The 19,917-nt window shown below is 40.5% G+C and overlaps 2 protein-coding genes across 2 annotated transcripts in view; both read left to right on the forward strand.

The window, feature by feature from the left end:
- The window catches only part of LOC121654941 (neuronal tyrosine-phosphorylated phosphoinositide-3-kinase adapter 1), a 29,916-nt gene extending 20,027 nt beyond the window's left edge, over positions 1 to 9,889 (forward strand). The window contains exons 3-7 of the mRNA XM_042009318.1: positions 2,103 to 2,470; positions 2,553 to 4,355; positions 4,458 to 4,700; positions 6,221 to 6,327; positions 6,896 to 9,889. Coding sequence (XP_041865252.1) covers positions 2,103 to 2,470; positions 2,553 to 4,355; positions 4,458 to 4,700; positions 6,221 to 6,327; positions 6,896 to 7,327 — 2,953 coding nt within the window. The 3' untranslated portion in view covers positions 7,328 to 9,889. The remainder of the gene's footprint in view (positions 1 to 2,102; positions 2,471 to 2,552; positions 4,356 to 4,457; positions 4,701 to 6,220; positions 6,328 to 6,895) is intronic.
- Positions 9,890 to 10,367: 478 nt separating this feature from the next.
- On the forward strand, positions 10,368 to 19,630 carry atp1b2b (ATPase Na+/K+ transporting subunit beta 2b). Its single transcript, XM_042009111.1, has 7 exons — positions 10,368 to 10,822; positions 14,337 to 14,465; positions 14,557 to 14,664; positions 14,871 to 15,076; positions 15,286 to 15,345; positions 15,841 to 15,936; positions 16,065 to 19,630. Exons 1-7 carry the CDS (start codon positions 10,732 to 10,734, stop codon positions 16,230 to 16,232), a joined length of 858 nt encoding a protein of 285 aa, XP_041865045.1. The 5' UTR covers positions 10,368 to 10,731; the 3' UTR covers positions 16,233 to 19,630.
- Positions 19,631 to 19,917: the final 287 nt, after the last annotated feature.

The following is a 19,917-nucleotide window of genomic DNA, read 5'->3' on the forward strand; positions in this document are numbered from 1 at the left end:
TTTGAAATAACATATTTTCCTTTTTATGTTGTATTACTTGCCTGAATTTACTCCCTAATTTTTTTTTCATTGTTTTGCAAACTTGAATTGCACTTGAAATTTAACATATTGAGTAAATACTTTCTGTGATAACATAAAAATAAAAGTAAATCCAAGAATCCATCCTTTACCAATTTCCATACAATCCCAGTGTTTTCTGATTTTAAGTTGCAAATCTTTGGACCTAGTTTAGTCCAAATTAGTGTCAAGATACTAGAAGAAAAATTTTGCCACCCTAATACAAAGCCAAGCAAAGGGTGTCCCCATGTTTCCAGTTTTTGTAGTAATCTAATAAAAGCAGCTGCTTGTTGTAGCCTCTTATTTAAGGAGCCGATTTGCGCATGATATTGATCTTCTCTTTCAACTTTACTTTAGCTACTGCAGATTATGGGATCAATGTAAAGCAACAAGAAAGAGAGAGTAAATTGAAAGGTGTGAGTCCTGGTAGTCTTTGAACAGCTATGTATTTGGTCTCATTTTGAAGCTGCTGAGAGCCCCAGCCCTTAGAAGAAATAAGAGAAAAAACAGAGCTCTCCAAGCTGCTAGAAGGGAACCGCTCTGCGTCTGTTCTGAGCTAAATTTGGCCCTCTTGTATCTATGTGGATTGTGAGGAGTCACTAGTACATCTCCACAGGCATTCAAGGGCACAAACATACTTGTACAGATGTAAATGCACTCTGTCGCTATACCACATGCATAAACAAATGCACAAATGCACGCTACCTCACACAAGAGGATGCAAATAGGAGTCTGTGTTCCCTGTGATGAGCAGCCTCAGTGCTTCCTACTGCTGCTGCTCCGAATGTTGAATACAAATTGCAAGCTCCAATTGTCTTCTTGTTTGCTTCATTGCCTCACAGGGATCGCAACTTAAAAGAGTGTGCTGCATGACTTGTCATATGTTGCCGTCATATACTATGATGAAGAATTTTTCTTATAATAAATGTATAACTACACACTCAGAAACTATTTTCTGCTGTCTATCTGTCATGTAGACACATATCTGATTATCAAAATGTGCTTATGTTTATCAAATAAGGACCGATACTAAGCTCCATAGACGCTAGCATTTTCTCTCCTAAGTGCACTAGCTTCAAAGTTGCAGATGCAGTAATAACAAGGGACTTATCCTATGTTGCTGTTGGCTGAAGCAGCATAACACCCTATGAAGAGTACCTGTCCATAAGGCAGAATGGCAAGGAGAGGGTTGTCAGAAGCCATTTTGTAAGCCTTTGATAAACTCAGCAGGCCACCAAACAGCATTGTTTTATGTTAGTAAACTGTACCACAGACCTGACACTATATCTGAAATTCATGCCCTATTCATAATTTATTTACAACGATTTTGCTTAATTTGGGAATCTGACATGCATTTATAATGTCTTTTGCAGTTAATTTTTAAAGATCTTTTTGGATTTGCCTTTTGTAACTACAACAAAACCAAATATTAACATTCAGTACTGTCTGCCAATAGCATTTTACTTTACACATTCGTCAGAATATGACTGATATCAAAAGAAGCAATGCAGCCCCACCTAATCCACAGTATAATATAAAAACTGTAATATTTTGTCTGATTTCCCTCTCTGTTAGTTTTATTTATTGTTGTGGGAGCCTGTTCCATTGATTACTTCAAAGATGAACTATCAAATACCAGAAACTCACAACTGTTCCCATGGTAACAGATGAAATGCTTCTGGCAATCCTCAGCACAGACTACAGATGTGCATCGGGGATGTAAACATAGAAAGAAAAAAGGGATTCAGACTGCAGTGTACACTTCTACTTTCCTTTAGACAAAGGATTGATTTCCTAATTGAATGTATTTGAGGTGTAAACAAATGGAAAGGTGCATGAATGACAGGGTCTTCCTTTTGCTGCAAAAGCCCATCAGGCATTCCTTCAATGCAAAGAGAATTTCTGACAACCAAAGAGATAGTGAGCAAGGAGTGAGGTAAATATAAAGGGTAGTAGATTATTTTTTTCCACTTTATTTTGATTTCTTCATGATTCAATATTTCTTCTCTTTCTACACCTTCTAAACCCCATTCCCACACTTGCAGCTCCACTCAAAACGATCCAGCAGCTACCGTTGGTAAAGTTAGAGACTTGGCTTCTTTCCGACGGCACTTCCGGATGGGTTTCATGACCATGCCCGCCTCCCAGGACCTGTCTCCTCACACCTGTGCCTCCGCCATGGCGCCACGCTCTCAATCCTGCCATGCTGTTGGTGCCGGGGATACAAGCCTTGAGAATGGAGATTACTCAGAGACTCAGTCCCAACATGGTGGCCGCTGCCCCCCAGCAAAACCCAAACGCCATCCAAGTACTCGCCTCAGCTCCTCATCGGCTGACAGCAGAGGACCTCCTGAGACCCCCCCACCACCCCCACCTTCTCATTCACAGACCAAACACTCAGAGAAGAAAAACAGTAAGAAATTTGGTTTAAGGTGTATTTTCTTCAGAGAAATTTACCTCTGTTCTTGACATTTCTTTTTTTTTATTTCTTACAGCCATGAAGAAGTCTGACTCTGGGGAGATTGGAGCAAAGAAGGTGCCTCCTTTAAAACCCAAGAGAAGTCCCAGCACCCAGCTTACATTTGACCCTCTTCCTCCACGTGTGCCTCCTTCTGCTACATCCATGCCCTTTCAGGCAGCAGACTCTCAAAATCAGACAGGAGATGGAGAAGATGAGCCTGTATATATAGAAATGGTGGGCCAAGTGTTCACCAGAGACAGCCAGACAGCCACACCTCATCCTGTCACCCCTGTGGCCACTACACCAGACTCTGACTCAGACCAGAGTGAGGCAATCTATGAGGAGATGAAATACCCGCAGCAGGAGAACAGAGAGTCCCAGAGACACCTCCTACCTAAACATGAGAAACTGAAATCCTCGAAACACTTCCATGTCACCCCATCCTCCTCTAGCAGCTCTTCGTCTCTGCCACGCCCTTCTTCATCTTCCCCATCCTATTCCAAGCCTAAAGCCACAGTGTCAATCTCTCATTCATCTCCTCTGCCTTCCTCGACATCTTCCACTCCTATACCCCAGGTCCTCTCCACCAGTCCCCACACGCCACGAGCTCCTACTCCTTATCTACTGCAAGGGAGTAGATCTGAGCCAGAATCCAACACAAAGATCCCAGCCCCTTTTCCCAATCTTCTACAGCACCGGCCCCCGCTTCTTGCCTTCCCTCAGCCTGCAGCTGCCTCCAGTGGGGTTGGGGTGCAAACCAAGGCATCGGCTTCTTCTAAAATGGGAACTCAAACATCCAGTGCAACAACTCAAGCCAGCACCTCCTCCTCAACTTCTTCTAATGTTCCTGTTTCTCTGTCAGGGTCCAAGGAATCATCAGGAGGAAGTGCAACACAACAGGATAAACATAGCAGAGAGGCCCAGTTAGCCCCTGCACCTGGACTAAGAGCTAGGAGTCACTCAACACCACTACCTCCCTCTTCCAAATCCACTTCTCCATTTTCCCACCACCATCACCACCCTCACCATCGCCCCTCCCATTACCATCACTATCGCAAGCCAGATAGAGGAGACTCCCCTGCTCCAACCAAGTGCAGCTCTCAGTCTTCAAATCAGGCCACAGTCCAGACACAAACTTCAAGTACCAGCAAGGAGGGCAAGTCTGTAAGCTTCCTCTTGAAGTCTGAAAAAGGAGAGAGGGATAAAGAGAGGGATAAGGATAGGGACAGGGATCGAGATAAAGAGAGGGACAGGGGTAGAGACAGGGACAGGGAACGAGACAGAGACAAGGAGAAGGACAGAGACAGGGACAGAGATAAGGATAAAGATAGAGACCGGGAAAGAGAAAGAGAAAGAGAAAGAGATAGGGATAGGGATAGGGATAGGGATAGAGATGGAGGACCACACTCATTACCAATAGATAGCACTACAACCAGCCAAACGCCTCAAAGCAGCACCAGCTCCACACCAACGCCATTATCCTCATCCCAGCGTCCTCATTCTCGCCCACATCTCCGCTCTCACACTCCTCATGGTCTGCCAGCATACAAGCCTCCCTCCTCAGACAGCCCCCTGCTGTGGACCTACCCCTCTGGTGGTTTCAGGAGACCACCAGCATATGAGAGCTTGAGAGGCAGTTCTCAGACTCCATCTCTACAACAGGCTCTTACTGGTGTGGGAGAGGGAGCATCTAAAAGTAATGGAGGATCTTCATCACTCCAGTCAAAAGTTGGCTTCATGCCCTGGGACAGCAGTGGCAGCTTAGCTGCAGATGAAGGGTCATACTGGCCTATGCAGAGGAAACTGTCTTTTAGCCATGGGAGCAGAGAGTCAGAGAGTAAGTCAAAAGTTTGAAGTGCAAATGATGTAATAAAAAAATGATAATGTCTATAAAATTCTTTCTCTTAAAATAAATACCTCACTTTCTTTCCCCCTTCAGAGGATGAAGGACGGGCCTGGAATGGCAGTGCTGATGCTCTGTTAAGGATGGATAAAGATGACCTCGGAATGGGGTCAAGGGGAGGCCACTCAGGCATCCCAGTACATTTCGGTGGTGCCACCAACAGGGGCCTTGGTCACACTGAGTCCTTGGCAGGTGTTGATAGCACCCCAGGATTCAGAGCTCTGCCCAGAGCAGGGCTACCTCTTCCCTGCCAGACTTTTCCTGCCTGTCGCAACGGAGGTAAGCTAACTCCTATTCGCCATAACATTTTTGTGAGCTTCTAATTACAATATCTTATCTGTGATTGTACTTCTGGAGCTTAATTCAGATTATTTTGATGCTACTGAACATAAAATACTTTTGCAAAGGCTTGAACATATCAATGGGATCAAAGACTGTTCTCTCAATTAGTTCAAATCATATCTATCAGACAGACTCAGTATGTATGTATATCAGGTTAACTTGACCTAAGGCACCAAGCAGGAGCGTAGGCGTGGAGTAGCTCAGAGAGGTAAGGAGGGGCCAGACCATTTTAAGATTTTAAAACAAATAAAGAATCTTAAAATGAACTCTGTAGTGCACTGGCAGCTAGTGGTGGGAGGCCAGGATAGAGGATATATGCTCCCTCCTATGTACTCAAGCTAGGTGGTGTGCGACTGCGTTTTGCACCAAATGGAAACGTGCGAAGGAGAACTGAGTAACTCCAAAAAAAAAAAAAAGAGTGCTATAGTAATCCAGCCGAGACTACAGAGCTGATATGCCGACCCAGCTTAAAATCAGTCCATCTTAAAACTCAAGTTTGAGACAGTTGGTTTTAAAAAAACTGCCAAAGCTGTTGCTGCATGTGCATGGTCCTGCGTTTTTGTCAAAAACAGTTTAACAGATTTTCCAACTTGCCAGAGTAGTAAGCCTCTCTTGTTAATCTTCTTCTCCCGCATCTCAGTTACTGTGCACTGGCTTGCATGGATTCCTGGCATTGGTGCTATTTGTCCCTTGACAATTTAAAGATGGTAGACTGTCATGGCACTTCTCTACTGGCTTACTCGTCCTATGCAGAATCTCCATTCCCAGAATGCTGGTCTGCTTGTAGTACCTAGGATTCAGAAGACCAGAATGGGAGACAGAGTCTTTAGTTTTCAGGCCCTTTTTTATGGAACCAGCTGCTGGTTAATGTTTAGGACACCAAAACAAGACAAAATAAGACTTAAAACATCTGAGAGAGCTGTCTTCTATGTTTTCTGTTTTACCTTTCTGACATGCCGGTATTTATTATTGTTCTTTTATTATTTAGAGTTCCTATAATGGTGAATTTGTAGTTTAAGTTTTAAACTTGGACAATTTCTTGTTCTTTTAGTCCTTGTAAGACATCAAATTGGACTTTGACATGTTAGAATTCAGGTAAAAATGGATATAACCATTTAAGAAGTGGAGGAAAACATGTCCTCTTTGTGAATTAACTGTTGAGTTTCTTTGCGATTGTGCAAATATCTCTCCCAAAAATGTAGATGTGTGTGTTCTCTTTTAGTCAAGTATAGATAATTAGTCGTTATTGAATAGTGAATAATCTGTTTTAGGTAAAACATTAATCATTCATAAGTTTTAAAGAAAATATAATTGTTTAATAGCTTAGATAAAATTAGAACTCAATACACATTGGCATAGTCTTAATTCACAGGTGTAGTTGGACATATAAAGCTCTGTGTTTTATATTCTACTGTTCCAATTAGCAGGCACACATTGTAACGTTTGTTTCCTCACAGAAGTGGGGCGGCTGGGCCGCTCCTCCTCTGCTGCTGGAGTGAGGCAAGTGGGTGGAGGAGACGTCCAGAGACAAAGCAGTCTACCAGCAAGAGAAGCCCTAAATCAGGTGAATATATAATATCAGGTTTTATCACTGCAAAGGCCATAAGCTTCAAACACTGTATATTTTCAAGCGAACATTAATATTGTTTTAGTTATTACTTTCCCCTTCTGCTGGAGACAGTGCTCCTCCAGACCTATTTATAACTGGTAGATGTACCCCCTGAGCAGAATAAGGTTTTGCCTCTAAGGGGAAAAAGGTGTATGACGTTGGTTAATTTGCAATCAGTAAATTAAAGAGTAATGTGGATACGAGAACTTGCTGAACTGTGTTAAGGAGGGGTGAACTGCAGTTTTCTAGTAGTACAATTTTCCCTGTTTCTGGCTCCATAGCAAGTGCTGACGCAGTTTGAGTGTACTGCAGAGATAGTCTGCATGCAAACTGACTGACCCTCCCTCAAACTGTAACAGAAGCAGCAACACTGCATCCTGGTGACTGCTCAAAGGAACTGCAGCTTTGCTCTGATTGTCACTACTAGCTGCACTGCAGTGTCAATACAGGTTTAAAATTTCAGATGCTATTATGTCATGAAATTCTGTTCCGATCCACTGAAGTAACTGTTTCCTATATGCAGCTGCATGGTATGGCCCTGCCTCAAACACCCTGCAGTCCCCGTGGTCCCAGCGTGTCTCGGCAGCAACAGCATCTCCAGCTTCACCAGCAGCAGCTGCAGTTGAAGCAGCAGCTTCAGCAGCTTCAACAACAGCACCACCTGCAGTTGCAGTTTCAACAGCTCGCCCAGTTGGCACAGGGACAGCCTTCTGTCAGTGGGGGAACCACCCCGTCCTCAATGCAGACCCAGAGAGACGGGAAGCTGCTGGAAGTCATTGAGCGAAAACGCTGTCTGTGCAAGGAGATCAAGGCCCACAGGCGCCCTGACAAAAGCCTGTGTAAGCAGGACAGCATGCCCATTCTCCCTAGCTGGAGACGGACACCTGAACCACGAAAGACTGGCACGCCACCCTGCCAGAGGCCACAGGCCGTCGTGTGGGACACAGCTATATGAGGTGGACAGACAGGCCAATCCCCAAAACACAGACAGGCAGAAGATATTTGAAAAAATAAAAGTGAAATGGAGATGATAACCAGGAAATTCACAAGGAGGTTCTGGTGACATGATAACCACAAGGACAAGAGAGGCAATGGACGAAGACAAAAACATTCACTTCTGCTGGACTCTTCTTGTGTTACAGACTGAGCTGAAAAGGGTATTAAGGAGACTCTGAACTTATTTGTGAAAACAAAACAACCACCAAAAAAGGCTGATAAAGAGGTGAAGAGAAATAAGTACTACAATCAGTCAGAATTAATTTCTTACGCAGCTATTTTTATCTGCTCTGTACTACGTACAACACTGATGTGCTCTATTTGCCAATGATTTTGCCACAAACACCAGTATTATCGCTACGAAAAAGGACAGCCACTAAATACTAATGAGTGGGTTGTTTACTGAGATTGGTTTTGCCAAATTTCCTCCTGACTACTTGAGACATAATTAAATTGCATATTTTTTTTTTCCAAACCACAAGCATAGAAATTACTCTGTGGATAAGAGAAGGCAAGATTCATAGATAAGTTATTGAAGTGTTTCTTGAAATCGTGAATGTATATGAAATGTTTTGGTATCAATAGATTGTCATTGTGGATGCAAATAATCATCACTGAGAAGTAAAAGCTACCTACTGTATCCGTTTGCATATTTGTAATGTAAATCTATTTACTTTCTAAACGTTTCTGCAATTTTATAGCAATATTCTCCCACAGCTGGAGAAACATAATTAAAACTTGTGTCAACTAGCCTAACATACATATCTAAGACTTGGAAAAAGTCATATTTACTGTGTCATTCTCTGCATGTCATGATAGACATACAGTGTTGTAAAAGAAAAAAAAAGAAATGTGTGTAGAGATGATCATGTCAGACTTTGACATACAGCAGACCTTCACTAATATGTGGTTGTAGAAAAAGATGAATATGTTGCCGCAGGGTGTGGTGAGAACAAGTGGCACACCAGTGCAGTCCAGCCAAATACAGATACAGTTCAGTAGTACAAAAAATCACTCATGCTTTTCCACAGTTGCACATTAGAGATTGTTCCACCACACAGTGATACCAAGCAATGACACCCATCAACACAGACTGTGCAATACGGTGCAACTGATGAGACTGTGAGTATTGATCACCTCAAATTGAATGCTGGAACAATCTGCACAAAGCATCGCAAATGCTTAGGAGAAATTAAACCCTAATGTAATGTAAATAGATATGTACAACTGTAATGAAGATGTAGCAATTATTTCCATTTTCATACTTATAATCAATACATATTATGTAGCATATACTGTATAAACATAACTTTGTTCACATTTTTTTCTAAAATAATTAAGTACTTTATCTGCTGCAGCCAGTCCATGCATTACTTAGAGTTCTACTAATAAACAGTAAACCCTCTAAAGAAAGGCACAGGCCAACAGTTGTTTATTCAAATTTATGCAAGATTCCCTTTAAGCTCTGTTATCCATTTATTTCAGGCCCGTTTTCTACATTCTATTTTATTTATGTACAGATTTTCACAGCTCCACATTTTTTAATACTTTGCTGCTATCTTGAATTTATGGTATTGTTCATTCAACTTCATGGTGTTACCATGAAAAACTTGATTAATATAGTGCTTATTGTTACTTTATCTTTTTTCTCTGAAAGCCACATGAAATGAAGTTTGTACCTTAATGAGTCAGCCCTCCTATAATAGTTTTAAGGCGCTTGAATGTTGTTGTTTTACTATAGTACCAAACTGTACACTACAGTACATCTGGTGAAAAGAAGACCTATCTAAATGTTTGAGAGTCACTGCTTGGCCTTTCTTTTTTGTTATTTTGCGTTTTGTTCTACCTGCTCATGTTTGAGGGGTTTTCAAGCTTACTGAGAACATTTTCAAACAAACCAAGGTTGGGTTGAGGGGAAATGGGCAAGTGCAATGCATGCAGAGATTCCTTACACTGAAATGTTCCAGTGATACCTACTATTGTGCCCAGTTTAATTTCAAATACCAGGTAATCACCTTACTATGATTCCTTTTCACACACTGATACAAAATCCAAGGTAGGCTATCATTTCCAAAATAGTTTACAGAAGCTGTTGGTTTTGTGTGTCTTCTGAAACAGTGGCCATTATATGAGTGCCATACTATATTGATATGGTAAGATACGGTGTACCTTGGAAATCACTGTAGTGCTATATTTGCATTGATATTGTCATTGAAAATAAATTTTATATAATGAACTTTACACAACAAACAAAGGTGCTCCATGTTTTAATGTCACGTGTTGATTTTTATTACAGCAAGAGGGGAAATGGACATCGTGTTCCCGCAGCATTCTTGCAATACCATTTGCTTCCAGGTGAGGGCTCCCTTCACTCCCCACTTGCTCTGCTGTGGCTCCATAGAAGTGATGATAGTCACTACTTCAATGTTGGCACACTTGAACTGACTAATCAGATAAACCTCATAGTTCAAGTTTAATATAGTTGATAAAGCTTTTTGCATGCTGTTTCCGCCTTAACTTTTAAATTTTTTTTCTTTTCTTTTTTTTTGTAACCAAAAAAGAAATTCTGAGTGAGGCTTTCTGAAAGTCTTCAAAGTTATGACATAGAAATAAACTTAAATATTTTGACTTTGATTTTACTGCTGAATGAATTATGCAGCCCAAAAGGACAATAAAGTGACCGATAACAAGCACTTTAGACTCCGCGTGTAAATATCTGATGGATAGCATGTTGATACTTGCGTGGATCACACACACACACACACACACACACACACACACACACACACACACACACACACACACACACACACACACACACACACACACACACACACACAAAACTATTAGCTTTGCAGGTTGTCTTTCAAGCATTGGGCGGGTAACAATTGAAGGTACAGGACATATGATTGGCCAGGAGGGAGGAGGAGGAGCGAACAGTTTGCTGGAATGGAAGAAGTGATATGTATGTGTGTTTGTGTGAGTGGAGGGTAGCGGGGTGCTTGTAGAGAGAGGCGGAGGGAGTGCTTTACCGCAGTATCACTACATTTCTGCACCACTCATCAAAACTCTGCGGCATGCAGGCAAGACCTGGGGGGGGAGGGCAGTTATTAGGTCTGTTCTGGGTACTGGACCGCTTCCTCCTCTGGTAGCCTATCAACTCATCTTATAAGATAGGCCACAGTGGTGCTTTCTTGCTTAAATTTCAGTTCTTTTTTGCTCAGGATTTTAATAGACTTCTCTAATTTCCGGTGTTCCTCTCATATCCAAAGCGGAACTATCACTCTGCTGTCGTGGTAATTGTTGCAACCCAATTAGGGCGCGTTTATTGGAGGTTTGGTGGCAAAAAAAATTAAGGATAAAATGGCAAATGAAGGAGAAAAAAGCAAATGGAAAGATTTTTTCTGGAACCCCAGGACGAGGGAGTTCATGGGCAGAACGGCGAGCAGTTGGGGTGAGTACTGTCCAGTCACAGCAATGCAGCAAATACATTCACCCAGCTCTGTAACAGGTCGCTGTCATAGAGTATGAAATCTTCCCCAAATACTTAATATTACTCAAAGCCGGTAGGCCCTTTAAAAATAAATGTGTATATCAGTTTTGTGAATATAACCATGAAAGAAGTTGCTTCCCTGCAGTCAGTATTCAAATAATTAGACGGCTGTCGCTGTCCACAGAGTCAGGAGCTGAAATCTGACTGCGGCATCAATGCTGTGGAAGCCGGTACATTTTTACTCTTCCTGCCGGCTTTCTTTATTTATTAATTTACGGCAGTGCTTTCGCTGCGCATTGCGTTCAACATAAGGATGAAGGCATAGCCTGTATATGGTCATAATTTACATTTGTATTAGCCAGATTACCGCAACTCTACTGAAACAGGTTCCACTCTGTTGCAAACTGCTTATCATCGCTTTCTCTAGTGAGAAGTGCTGCAGCCAGCTGTAATGTAAATTCTGTTGCACACAAGCCTTTTCTTGGAGAGAGCCATTCTAAACTTGTGCAGAATTGGTTTGCGTGCTTGTACCTTTGTCAAATGTGCGGTCAACATGATGTCATTTTTTCAGGCTATTCCCCCGGAGGTTCTGTGGGGAATAGAAGAGCTGAAATTGTACCCCACTTCCCTTATGCCATGGAAAAATTCTACAAATAATTTAAAGATTCATGAAAGGGCACATATGGCTCTGTTCTAATGACATTGGAGCATTTTAATCTGGGTAAAGCCAAATGCTATTTGTATCACCTCCAACCCGGCCCCTCCCAGCGCGTGTAAACCAGTGAGGGATTTAATCCTAACCTAATGACTTCATTGGCTGGTAAAGGAATAGACTTTGAGGAACTATTATTGTTATTTATTTATTTATTTATTTGACTAGTAGTATGATCTCAGTCTTAGCATTTAGGGTTAGTTTTTCGGGGCTGGAATGGTGCTGAAAGTGGTTTCACTTGCTTCACTGTTTTAGTGATCATGTTTCATCAGTGGATACCAGAGGGGAGCTGAGAATCACTGGTCTTGGTCCTTTGTAGCAATCCTCAAACAGTGTAAACTTAATCCAGCTCAATGTCCCAGGTGCTCTAAGGTCTGGTGGCCCTTTTAAGCTGTGCTCTCTAAGGCTTGTTAATTAGGCTATTTCTGTTACACGTATGTCTGCTAAACATAGCATTTCAAAGCAGCACTCAGTGAACAAGGTCATGTAGGTATTCACACTGTAAGATGACATATTGTCACTTTTATATGCACTTTACACAAAATCCACAAAATAATCAACAGTGTCATCAATGTCACATTTTTCATTAGACTGTAATGTTGCTCCAGTGCATTCGATCTAAGAAGGGTCTTTTTTAGGATGAAGCACACACCCCTTTGTGTGTTCTGCTTTGTGTGAAGAACTTCAATGATATGGAAATAATCTTAGTAAAGTTTTGATGTTTCATCTTGCCATCAGCTGAACCTTGTACTTAAAACAGGACTAATTAAGTGTTCTGCACCTCCCACTTAAGCAAACAACAACAAAGGACTCCCACTGCAACATGAAAATAGAAACTTAATAGGTGTATCAGTGAGCAAAATCATCATGATGCTTCTACTTTTAAATTGCATGTTACATTAAATATGATATAATCTTTAACAGTAAAAGATGTGCAGCTCAGAGCCAGCCATTCTCTTTCCAGGTGTTCTCATTTTGAGTTCAGAGGTCTGTTTGATCACCAACTAGAAAGCCATTAATCAGCAAATCCATCCAATTAATTCTGAGTGAAAAGAGACACCTGCCATTATTATTGAAGAAAGACCAGGATGCAGCGCTATCCCAAGCTGTCCTTTGGTTCTTTGCTTTCAACTGCTGTCTGCAAACAAAACTAGGATGAAAGAGAGATGCTCCGCTGTCCATCATCAATGTGGACTGAGATGGCAGACTGTAAACCCAACACCGTCTTTGCCGGGGGGAAAGCCACCCTGCCTGCAGTCAAAATCCTGTGTGTACATGTGCACATTCAATCTCCCCTGGGTGGTGTCATATTTGTCGTTAGCACAACCTCCCCCCTGGGTGGCACAGGAAAAACACTTCAACAGTTTGTTTTGTTAAAGCTTCTCCCTGATGTCTCTCACTGATCCATGGCCCGGAGCCTGACTTTAGATATTTAATAACTTTTTAGGAACAATTGTGTGTGATGAAAAAGCACACATAGAAGCTATAAATCATTAAGACACCCATATGTAAGTGCTCCCCTCAGGATGGCTTCCCCCTTGACATTTTGCTATGGATTCCTGTAAATGTTGCTTTAGAGGGAGGCAGATGCAAAGCTGAGCCTACTGATGGAGCGCTTTGCTGGGGGCCTTCCAGCAGAGGGGCCGGGTCAGGGCATTCAGCTGCTTCCCAGTACTGGCCTCAGGTGTTGATGCGTCATAGAAAATGCTATTTATGTGGTTCTGTTCTCTTGTGGATAGAAATGCCATAGAAACAGTTGCTTCAAAAGTAGCAGTAAACAGTTCTATTGTTATTAGCTGAAGAGGGTTTATTATTTACAGCCTTCCATTCTGTCACATGTAACATGACCATTATGGTCATGTTACATGCGACATCATCCCTTCCTATCTGTGATGAAATTTGTCACCGACCATTAAATCATATTAACATCTCCTTCTTCCTGGCTGGGTTAGAAAACGAAGCATTAAAACGTTCTTTATTCCATTAACTAAAAAGTATAACTCACTATTAGGCTTTGTTGTGCAATGTTGGACAGTTTAAGTATAAAAAACACACATATGCACAAAAAAATCAGTGAGGAAAACTAGAAGCAGATGCTTCAGATGATATGAAGAGCTCTTAAATGGTTGAGCATTACACAGACTCCCTTGTAAATTTGATCAGACAGTGATCTCAGACACAACAGCAACATTTAAATAACATGAATAATTTTCTTATCATTTGAAATGTTGATCAACAGATGTTCACACTTACTTCAAAAGTCTTCCACAATGGTGCACAGCCACCAGTTTAACTAGTGACCTAAATGACACAGAGGTTTGAATGCAGTAGTCATTGTAAAAGAAAAAAAGAATGGATTTAAAATATTGTTGCTTCTGTAATGCGTCATAAAGTAACTCTTGGGTTAAAGAGGTTTGAACTGAAGGACAGGTTTTGATTCTGGTTTAGGAGATGACAATGTGAACCCATTATATTTATTTAGGGATAGCATTCGATTTTACATTTTGTCAAGTATTTAAAAAAACTTTGAAATCAACAAATAAACCAACAATGTCCTCGGTTTACAGGGATACTAGTTAGCTGTCTTGCAAATAAACCTCACTTTGCATTATAAAGTTACAGCAAACTGTAGTCATCATATTGTGTCACACCTACAATCTATGATTGAAACTCATTTATAATGTTAAAAAATATGATAATAGAAATTGGATGCATTGCCTTCATGATCAGATTTATTCCTTCCTCTCCTCTCCTCCCGTCCAGGTCTCATCCTCCTCTTCTATTTAGTTTTCTACATTTTCCTTGCTGGCCTGTTTGCCCTCACCATGTACGTCATGCTGCAGACCTTGGATGACCACAAGCCAACCTGGCAAGACAGGTTGTCCACACCAGGTACTGATGTTACAGATTTAAACTGTAAGAGTGCAGGTCACAGTGCGTGCAAGATGTCATAACATTCCTGCTGTCTCCCTGTCACACACAGGCTTGGTAATTAGACCCAACTCTGATGAAGCCTTCCAGATTGTCTACAACATCAAGAACACTGAGAGCTGGGACATGTATGCTCAGGCCCTAGACAAGTTCCTGTCACGTGAGTCCAGCTCTTTCTCTTCAACAGTGACTCAAAAGGCTTACTGCCTTGGATTATCCAACGATCCAGAATGAATTGTTTTTACCTAATTAGAGATAATTCCATTAACGTCATTGAGTAGGAGGTTGCCTTGCACCAAGATTTTAGTTGAGTCATAAGCCCTTATATACAAAATAAACCCCACCCCAATGTCCTCCCCCATGCAGCTTACAACGACTCTATCCAGGCCCAAAAAAACCATGAGTGCACCCCCAATCAGTACTTCCAGCAAGAGGACAGCGGTGATGTGAAGAACAACCCAAAGCGCTCTTGTCAATTTAACCGCACCATTCTTGAAGAATGCTCTGGCATCCAAGATCGTTACTATGGTTACCAGGAGGGCAAGCCATGCATCATCATCAAGCTGAATCGGGTATGAAAGGAAAAGAAGGAACGGAAACTGTGGACTGTGTTGCTAGGAGACATGGAGTAACTGAGATAATGTAACTGGTTGGAAATGAGGAAAAAGTCTCTGTGAAGCGTCAGTGTGTAGATTAAAGTATCTCACAGTAATGTAAAAGATTGTTTTCATCTCACTGCTTTTAAAAGGTGAAAAGCAAAATGGTGTTTCTTTCTCACCAGGTCATTGGGTTGCTACCAGGAAAAAATGGACAGGCCCCGTTTGTCACCTGTGGTGCTAAGGTAATCCCTTTTTGTCTTTCACGTTGAAGGGTTTAACGTAACAGTCTGGATTCCAGCCCATTCACAGCCATTTTACCTCACATTCATCTGCAGCATGCCACCTGTTGCTCTCTTCCATCTGCTTTAATGTTTGTCTGTGTGCTGTATCAAACATCACATCTGTGTTGCATGCTGCTTTGTCTTCTGCACCAACTTTATTTTGCTGGCTTCTTTTTTCCCATTGTGTTCCATAAAAATTGCCACTTCTCAGAGATACAAAGTTGGCAAAGATGAATGGGTAAGAGCAGGAAAGCCTGAATTCGGTAGATTTTAGATGATATTTACACGTGCATTGTATTGAGTGTTGTGATACAGTAAATTGTATTATTATTAATATTGTATATTAATAGATTAGGTGGGTATTTTGTATTAAATAGGCTTCCAAAGAAAGCAGTGTAGATGTTGGAAAGTATAATGTGAAGCAGTATAACTGACTGAGTTGTTTCACCCCCTCAGAAAGAAGACACTGAAAAAATGGGAGAGTTAGTGTATTTCCCTCCAAATGGCACTTTCAACCTCATGTACTACCCTTACTATGGCAAGAAAGCTCAGGTAACAGTATTTTCAATCAAAACTTTAATTTAACATTGCTTTTGATTGAAAATAATGACAATTTTCAGATAGTCCACTTGTGTTTGAAGTTCCTACCTTAAAAAATGTCATTGGGTGGTTTTTTGCAGGTGAACTACTCTCAGCCTTTGGTTGCTGTCAAGTTTCTTAACATTACTCTCAATCAAGATGTCAACATCGAGTGCACGATCCACGCCGACAACATTCCCACTGGAAGTGAAAGAGACAAGTTTGCTGGGAGAGTGTCTTTTAAGCTGAGGATTAACACCTACAACTAGGTTGACCTCTGAAAATTACTCTGTCCATTCTCTGCAACATTGCACATACACAGAAAAAAATTGCAGTATTCACACCCTTTGTAGGATTTGTTTACAACCCCCCCTTAAATCACGAGGGGGGAGGTTGGGGATTGCTTTCCCAGTTGTGCGACAAGATGAGGCGTGAATAAAAGGGTGGTAATCCTGTCATTGTTTCTGTCTGTGAGCATTCAGACAAATTATTTTCTGTAAATTAGTTTGAGGTGATATCTATTTATACTGCATGATAAACAAAGGGATATAAAAGATGTGTTTTCCAAGTTTGCAAGATCAGCAGCATTACTGGAGTATTGCTGCTCACCTCCTGCTGCCTCCTTATAGAGTATCCCTCTATATATGAATATACACAAATTACAACACAAAATGTGTATATCTCCAGTATTTATATGGCATCATAACCTTATATCAATACGTCTATTTTGTTGCACTCAAAAGAATAATCCAACAAATTTGCATATATCTTGATGGATGGATGCCGAGATGAAGCCATTTGCATGTGTGTTTTGTCTTTAGTGTGATATGAGGGCAGGAGCCCCACCCCCACCGACCTGTATCCCACCTCTCAGCTTAGTTTTAAATAAGGTTATGTTAAATGACTGACCACCAGGAGGAAGCACACTGCAATCTCTAACCTTCACACACTGCTAGTGTTTGTGTATACTTTGACAACAGGATAACAGTAAGATCTCCAGAAAATAAGAAAAATTCAGTAAAGGTCAAGAGAAATGATCAATACAGGGAGAATGTGCATTTTTGTGCATCTGTTTGAGTGTGTGTTCCATTTGTAGGTCCGATTTCATACCGTGGGTCGGGAAGTTGCATGCAATGTGCAATATTCATTAAGTGGCATACATAATGAATGATTGTGTCCATTCATCAGATGACTCTTATTAAATAGTGATTATTTTGGATCATTTGGTATTCACACTGGTTGTGCTGAGAGTAATGAGTAAAGCAAATATAAGTCATATTTAGGTTACTTTGAATAATGATAACAAATTAATATTAAGTGACTGTTCATCAGTCAGATGTCTTGACAACACAAATTCAGGTTAACTTAATGTGGGGTCCCAATCAACCATCTGAATATCAGCAAAAATGAACCATTTGCTGACAGTACATTCCCTTTAGCCGATTTCATTCTAAAGAGAAACCAAAAGCTATTTTCCCAAGTTTGAATTTCTATTGAATTCAAATATAAATATTTAACTTACTTCTGTTTATTTTCTTCGTTATGCATCTATTTTGTTTGTGTGTGAAATAGATGCAGTTGTCATATTTTTTATTGTTTTGCACTGGGAGTGTGTATTTCTTTTTTCTTTTGTGAAGTCATTTTATTAAGTGTATTTACAGTTTTGGAGGAGGACAATGTAGAACGTTTGTTAATGTTCCCTAAATTACTTTCATACTCATTATTGAATATTTATCCAGGATGTCAAAATGTATAGTTTATATCTACTCGAACGGGTGTGAAAAATTAGTGCATCAGAGTTTTGAACAGTAGGTTTGTAGGAAATGACAAAAACTGGAGATGTGCAGTACTCCACTGACCACACAGAAAAATATTTATTTATACATTTTTTTTGTTTTTGTGTTGCTCTCTGCTGTTGCATCTCTCTGAAGGAAAAGCCATCATGATAACTAGACAACCAATAGCAACCTCTTTAAATACAGGCCGAAGTGTGGTGCTGGAGCTGAGGTTCCTAACATGCAGTTGCTGTGATGTAATCTGTGGAGTCACACTTTGAAACGTACGTCAGCACAGCCACAAAGTACTAAGCCAACTCGACTGTGATCCGGTCTACACAGCAGCTGATCTCATTCAGTGAGGTCTGATTGACTTCACAACTCAATTGTTCTTGGTAAAAAAAAGTAGGCTCCAAATATGTTTGCTCGTATCCTGCATCATTCTAAACAGGGAATTCATTATCTGATCCAAACTTGACAGAGAATAAAAGAAAGACAATTAGGTCTAATGTGATTATCTGATCATTATCTGCAGGCTCATTCAGAACGAAGGATGTTCTCTAACAGGCACCTCTTTTATAGCTTTTTGTGACTCCACTGACCAGTTCACATGCATTTCTCCTCTAGCCTCCCTGTAACACTTACTTAATTTCACTGTAATCTCTTAATCTGGTCAGATAATCCAGAGCAGGCATGCTGAACTTCTTTACCCTACCTTGTTGCTCCTCCTCCTCCTGTCAAACGCATCCTTCGCTTCTGCAAAACCACATTTTCACAGTTTTTCAGGACATTTCAACTCATGCTCCCCCAAATCATTATCAGATTCAATGAAGTATGAACCATTCAGCTAATCAAATGTTTGGCTTCATCACCTCATTGGAAAATCCACTTTTATTCATGTGTATTTGAAGATTACTTCTTCAACCAAAGATCTCCATGACAGTTGTATTTATTCTTGCAGAACTGACACATCTTCATAGGCAAAAATGAAAAAGATCTCCTATAGAGACACTATAGGATCCATTTGGAGGGCTAAAAACCCTGTTATGACAAGGTCCCTCTTACATAATGCACAAAAGGAACATGTTTCAACGTAACAGTGCCTCCTGGTGGACAGAAAGTGTTGTTAACCAGTGTCAGAATGTTATTTCCTGTCATCTCCATTTATCTTTATTTTTCAGTGACAATTTGGAAATGTCCTCAAAAAGCAATATATTAATTTCCTGTGTGGATATATGTCCATTGAGTGAGGAGGCTGTAACAAAACTGGTGCAACGTGTATAATCAAGAACAAGGGGTTAAAAAACAAATAAAGGAACAGGTAGTTATTGCATTCTGGCAATTTTGCAGGCAATATAAAAATAATTGCTTTGTTTATAAAAGTGTATTTTTGTTGTAAAAGGGAGAGAATGTACTAGCTTGGACTGTATTGTGTAATGAAAACTACCTGGTAGATTTTGAGCAGTTTGTTTTGGAACATTTTTGGTTGTTTACTATTTTTGCATCATTTGGGGCTTTCTTTTCTTTTCTTTTTTGAAAAGGAGCTCCTGAAGCTTGCATTCAAAGTTCTAAACACTTAATCTTCACAGCACTTTCAAAACTGCAAAGGTACCCAGTCCACAAGCTGGAAAGAGTCAGACATTCATGGTACAAACAAAATGAATGCAACAAACATCAACTTGCACATTTCCTTTTAAATTTTAACTGCACTGTTGCTCAAGATTGTGGTTAAGGAATTATTCAAGAAAGAAATGTATGACATTTGTTCCAATTGTCCAAATGGGTAAAAAAAAAAAAAAAAAGGATATTTATTTTTTGCTCTTTTCTGTATGTATATTTTTGCTTATGTTTACTGCAAACCAAGATAGAGAAATAAATGTAATTTAAGGGAACTCAAACTTCATTTTTTGACTATGTCTCAGTTGCTCCTATTTTTGTGAGAATTTTTTTTTTTTTCTTACTGAATTGTCGTGAGGGCATTTTGGCTCCTTTGAATTCACAATTTGCAAAAATATACTATGATCTTTGTAAGTGACAGTAAAAAAAAAGCCTGCCAGCGTCAAAGGTAGCTTCAGGTGGATATAACTGCTAATCTCATTCACTATAATCCTCAGCTTGCAGTCCAGTCCAATGTCAGTCTTTGCACACATCCCGGTTCGTGGTAACAAATCTAAAATAG

This window comes from Melanotaenia boesemani, chromosome 15, assembly GCF_017639745.1.
Source record: "Melanotaenia boesemani isolate fMelBoe1 chromosome 15, fMelBoe1.pri, whole genome shotgun sequence".
Lineage (NCBI taxonomy): Eukaryota > Metazoa > Chordata > Actinopteri > Atheriniformes > Melanotaeniidae > Melanotaenia > Melanotaenia boesemani.

Bases quoted from the DNA above. Each gene is read 5' to 3' on its own strand.
- atp1b2b (XM_042009111.1), top strand. From the start codon at position 10,732: ATGGCAAATGAAGGAGAAAAAAGCAAATGGAAAGATTTTTTCTGGAAC. The intron at 14,466-14,556 runs GTACTGATGTTA...TGTCACACACAG, and splicing joins AGACAGGTTGTCCACACCAG to GCTTGGTAATTAGACCCAAC. The intron at 15,077-15,285 runs GTATGAAAGGAA...CTTTCTCACCAG, and splicing joins TCATCATCAAGCTGAATCGG to GTCATTGGGTTGCTACCAGG.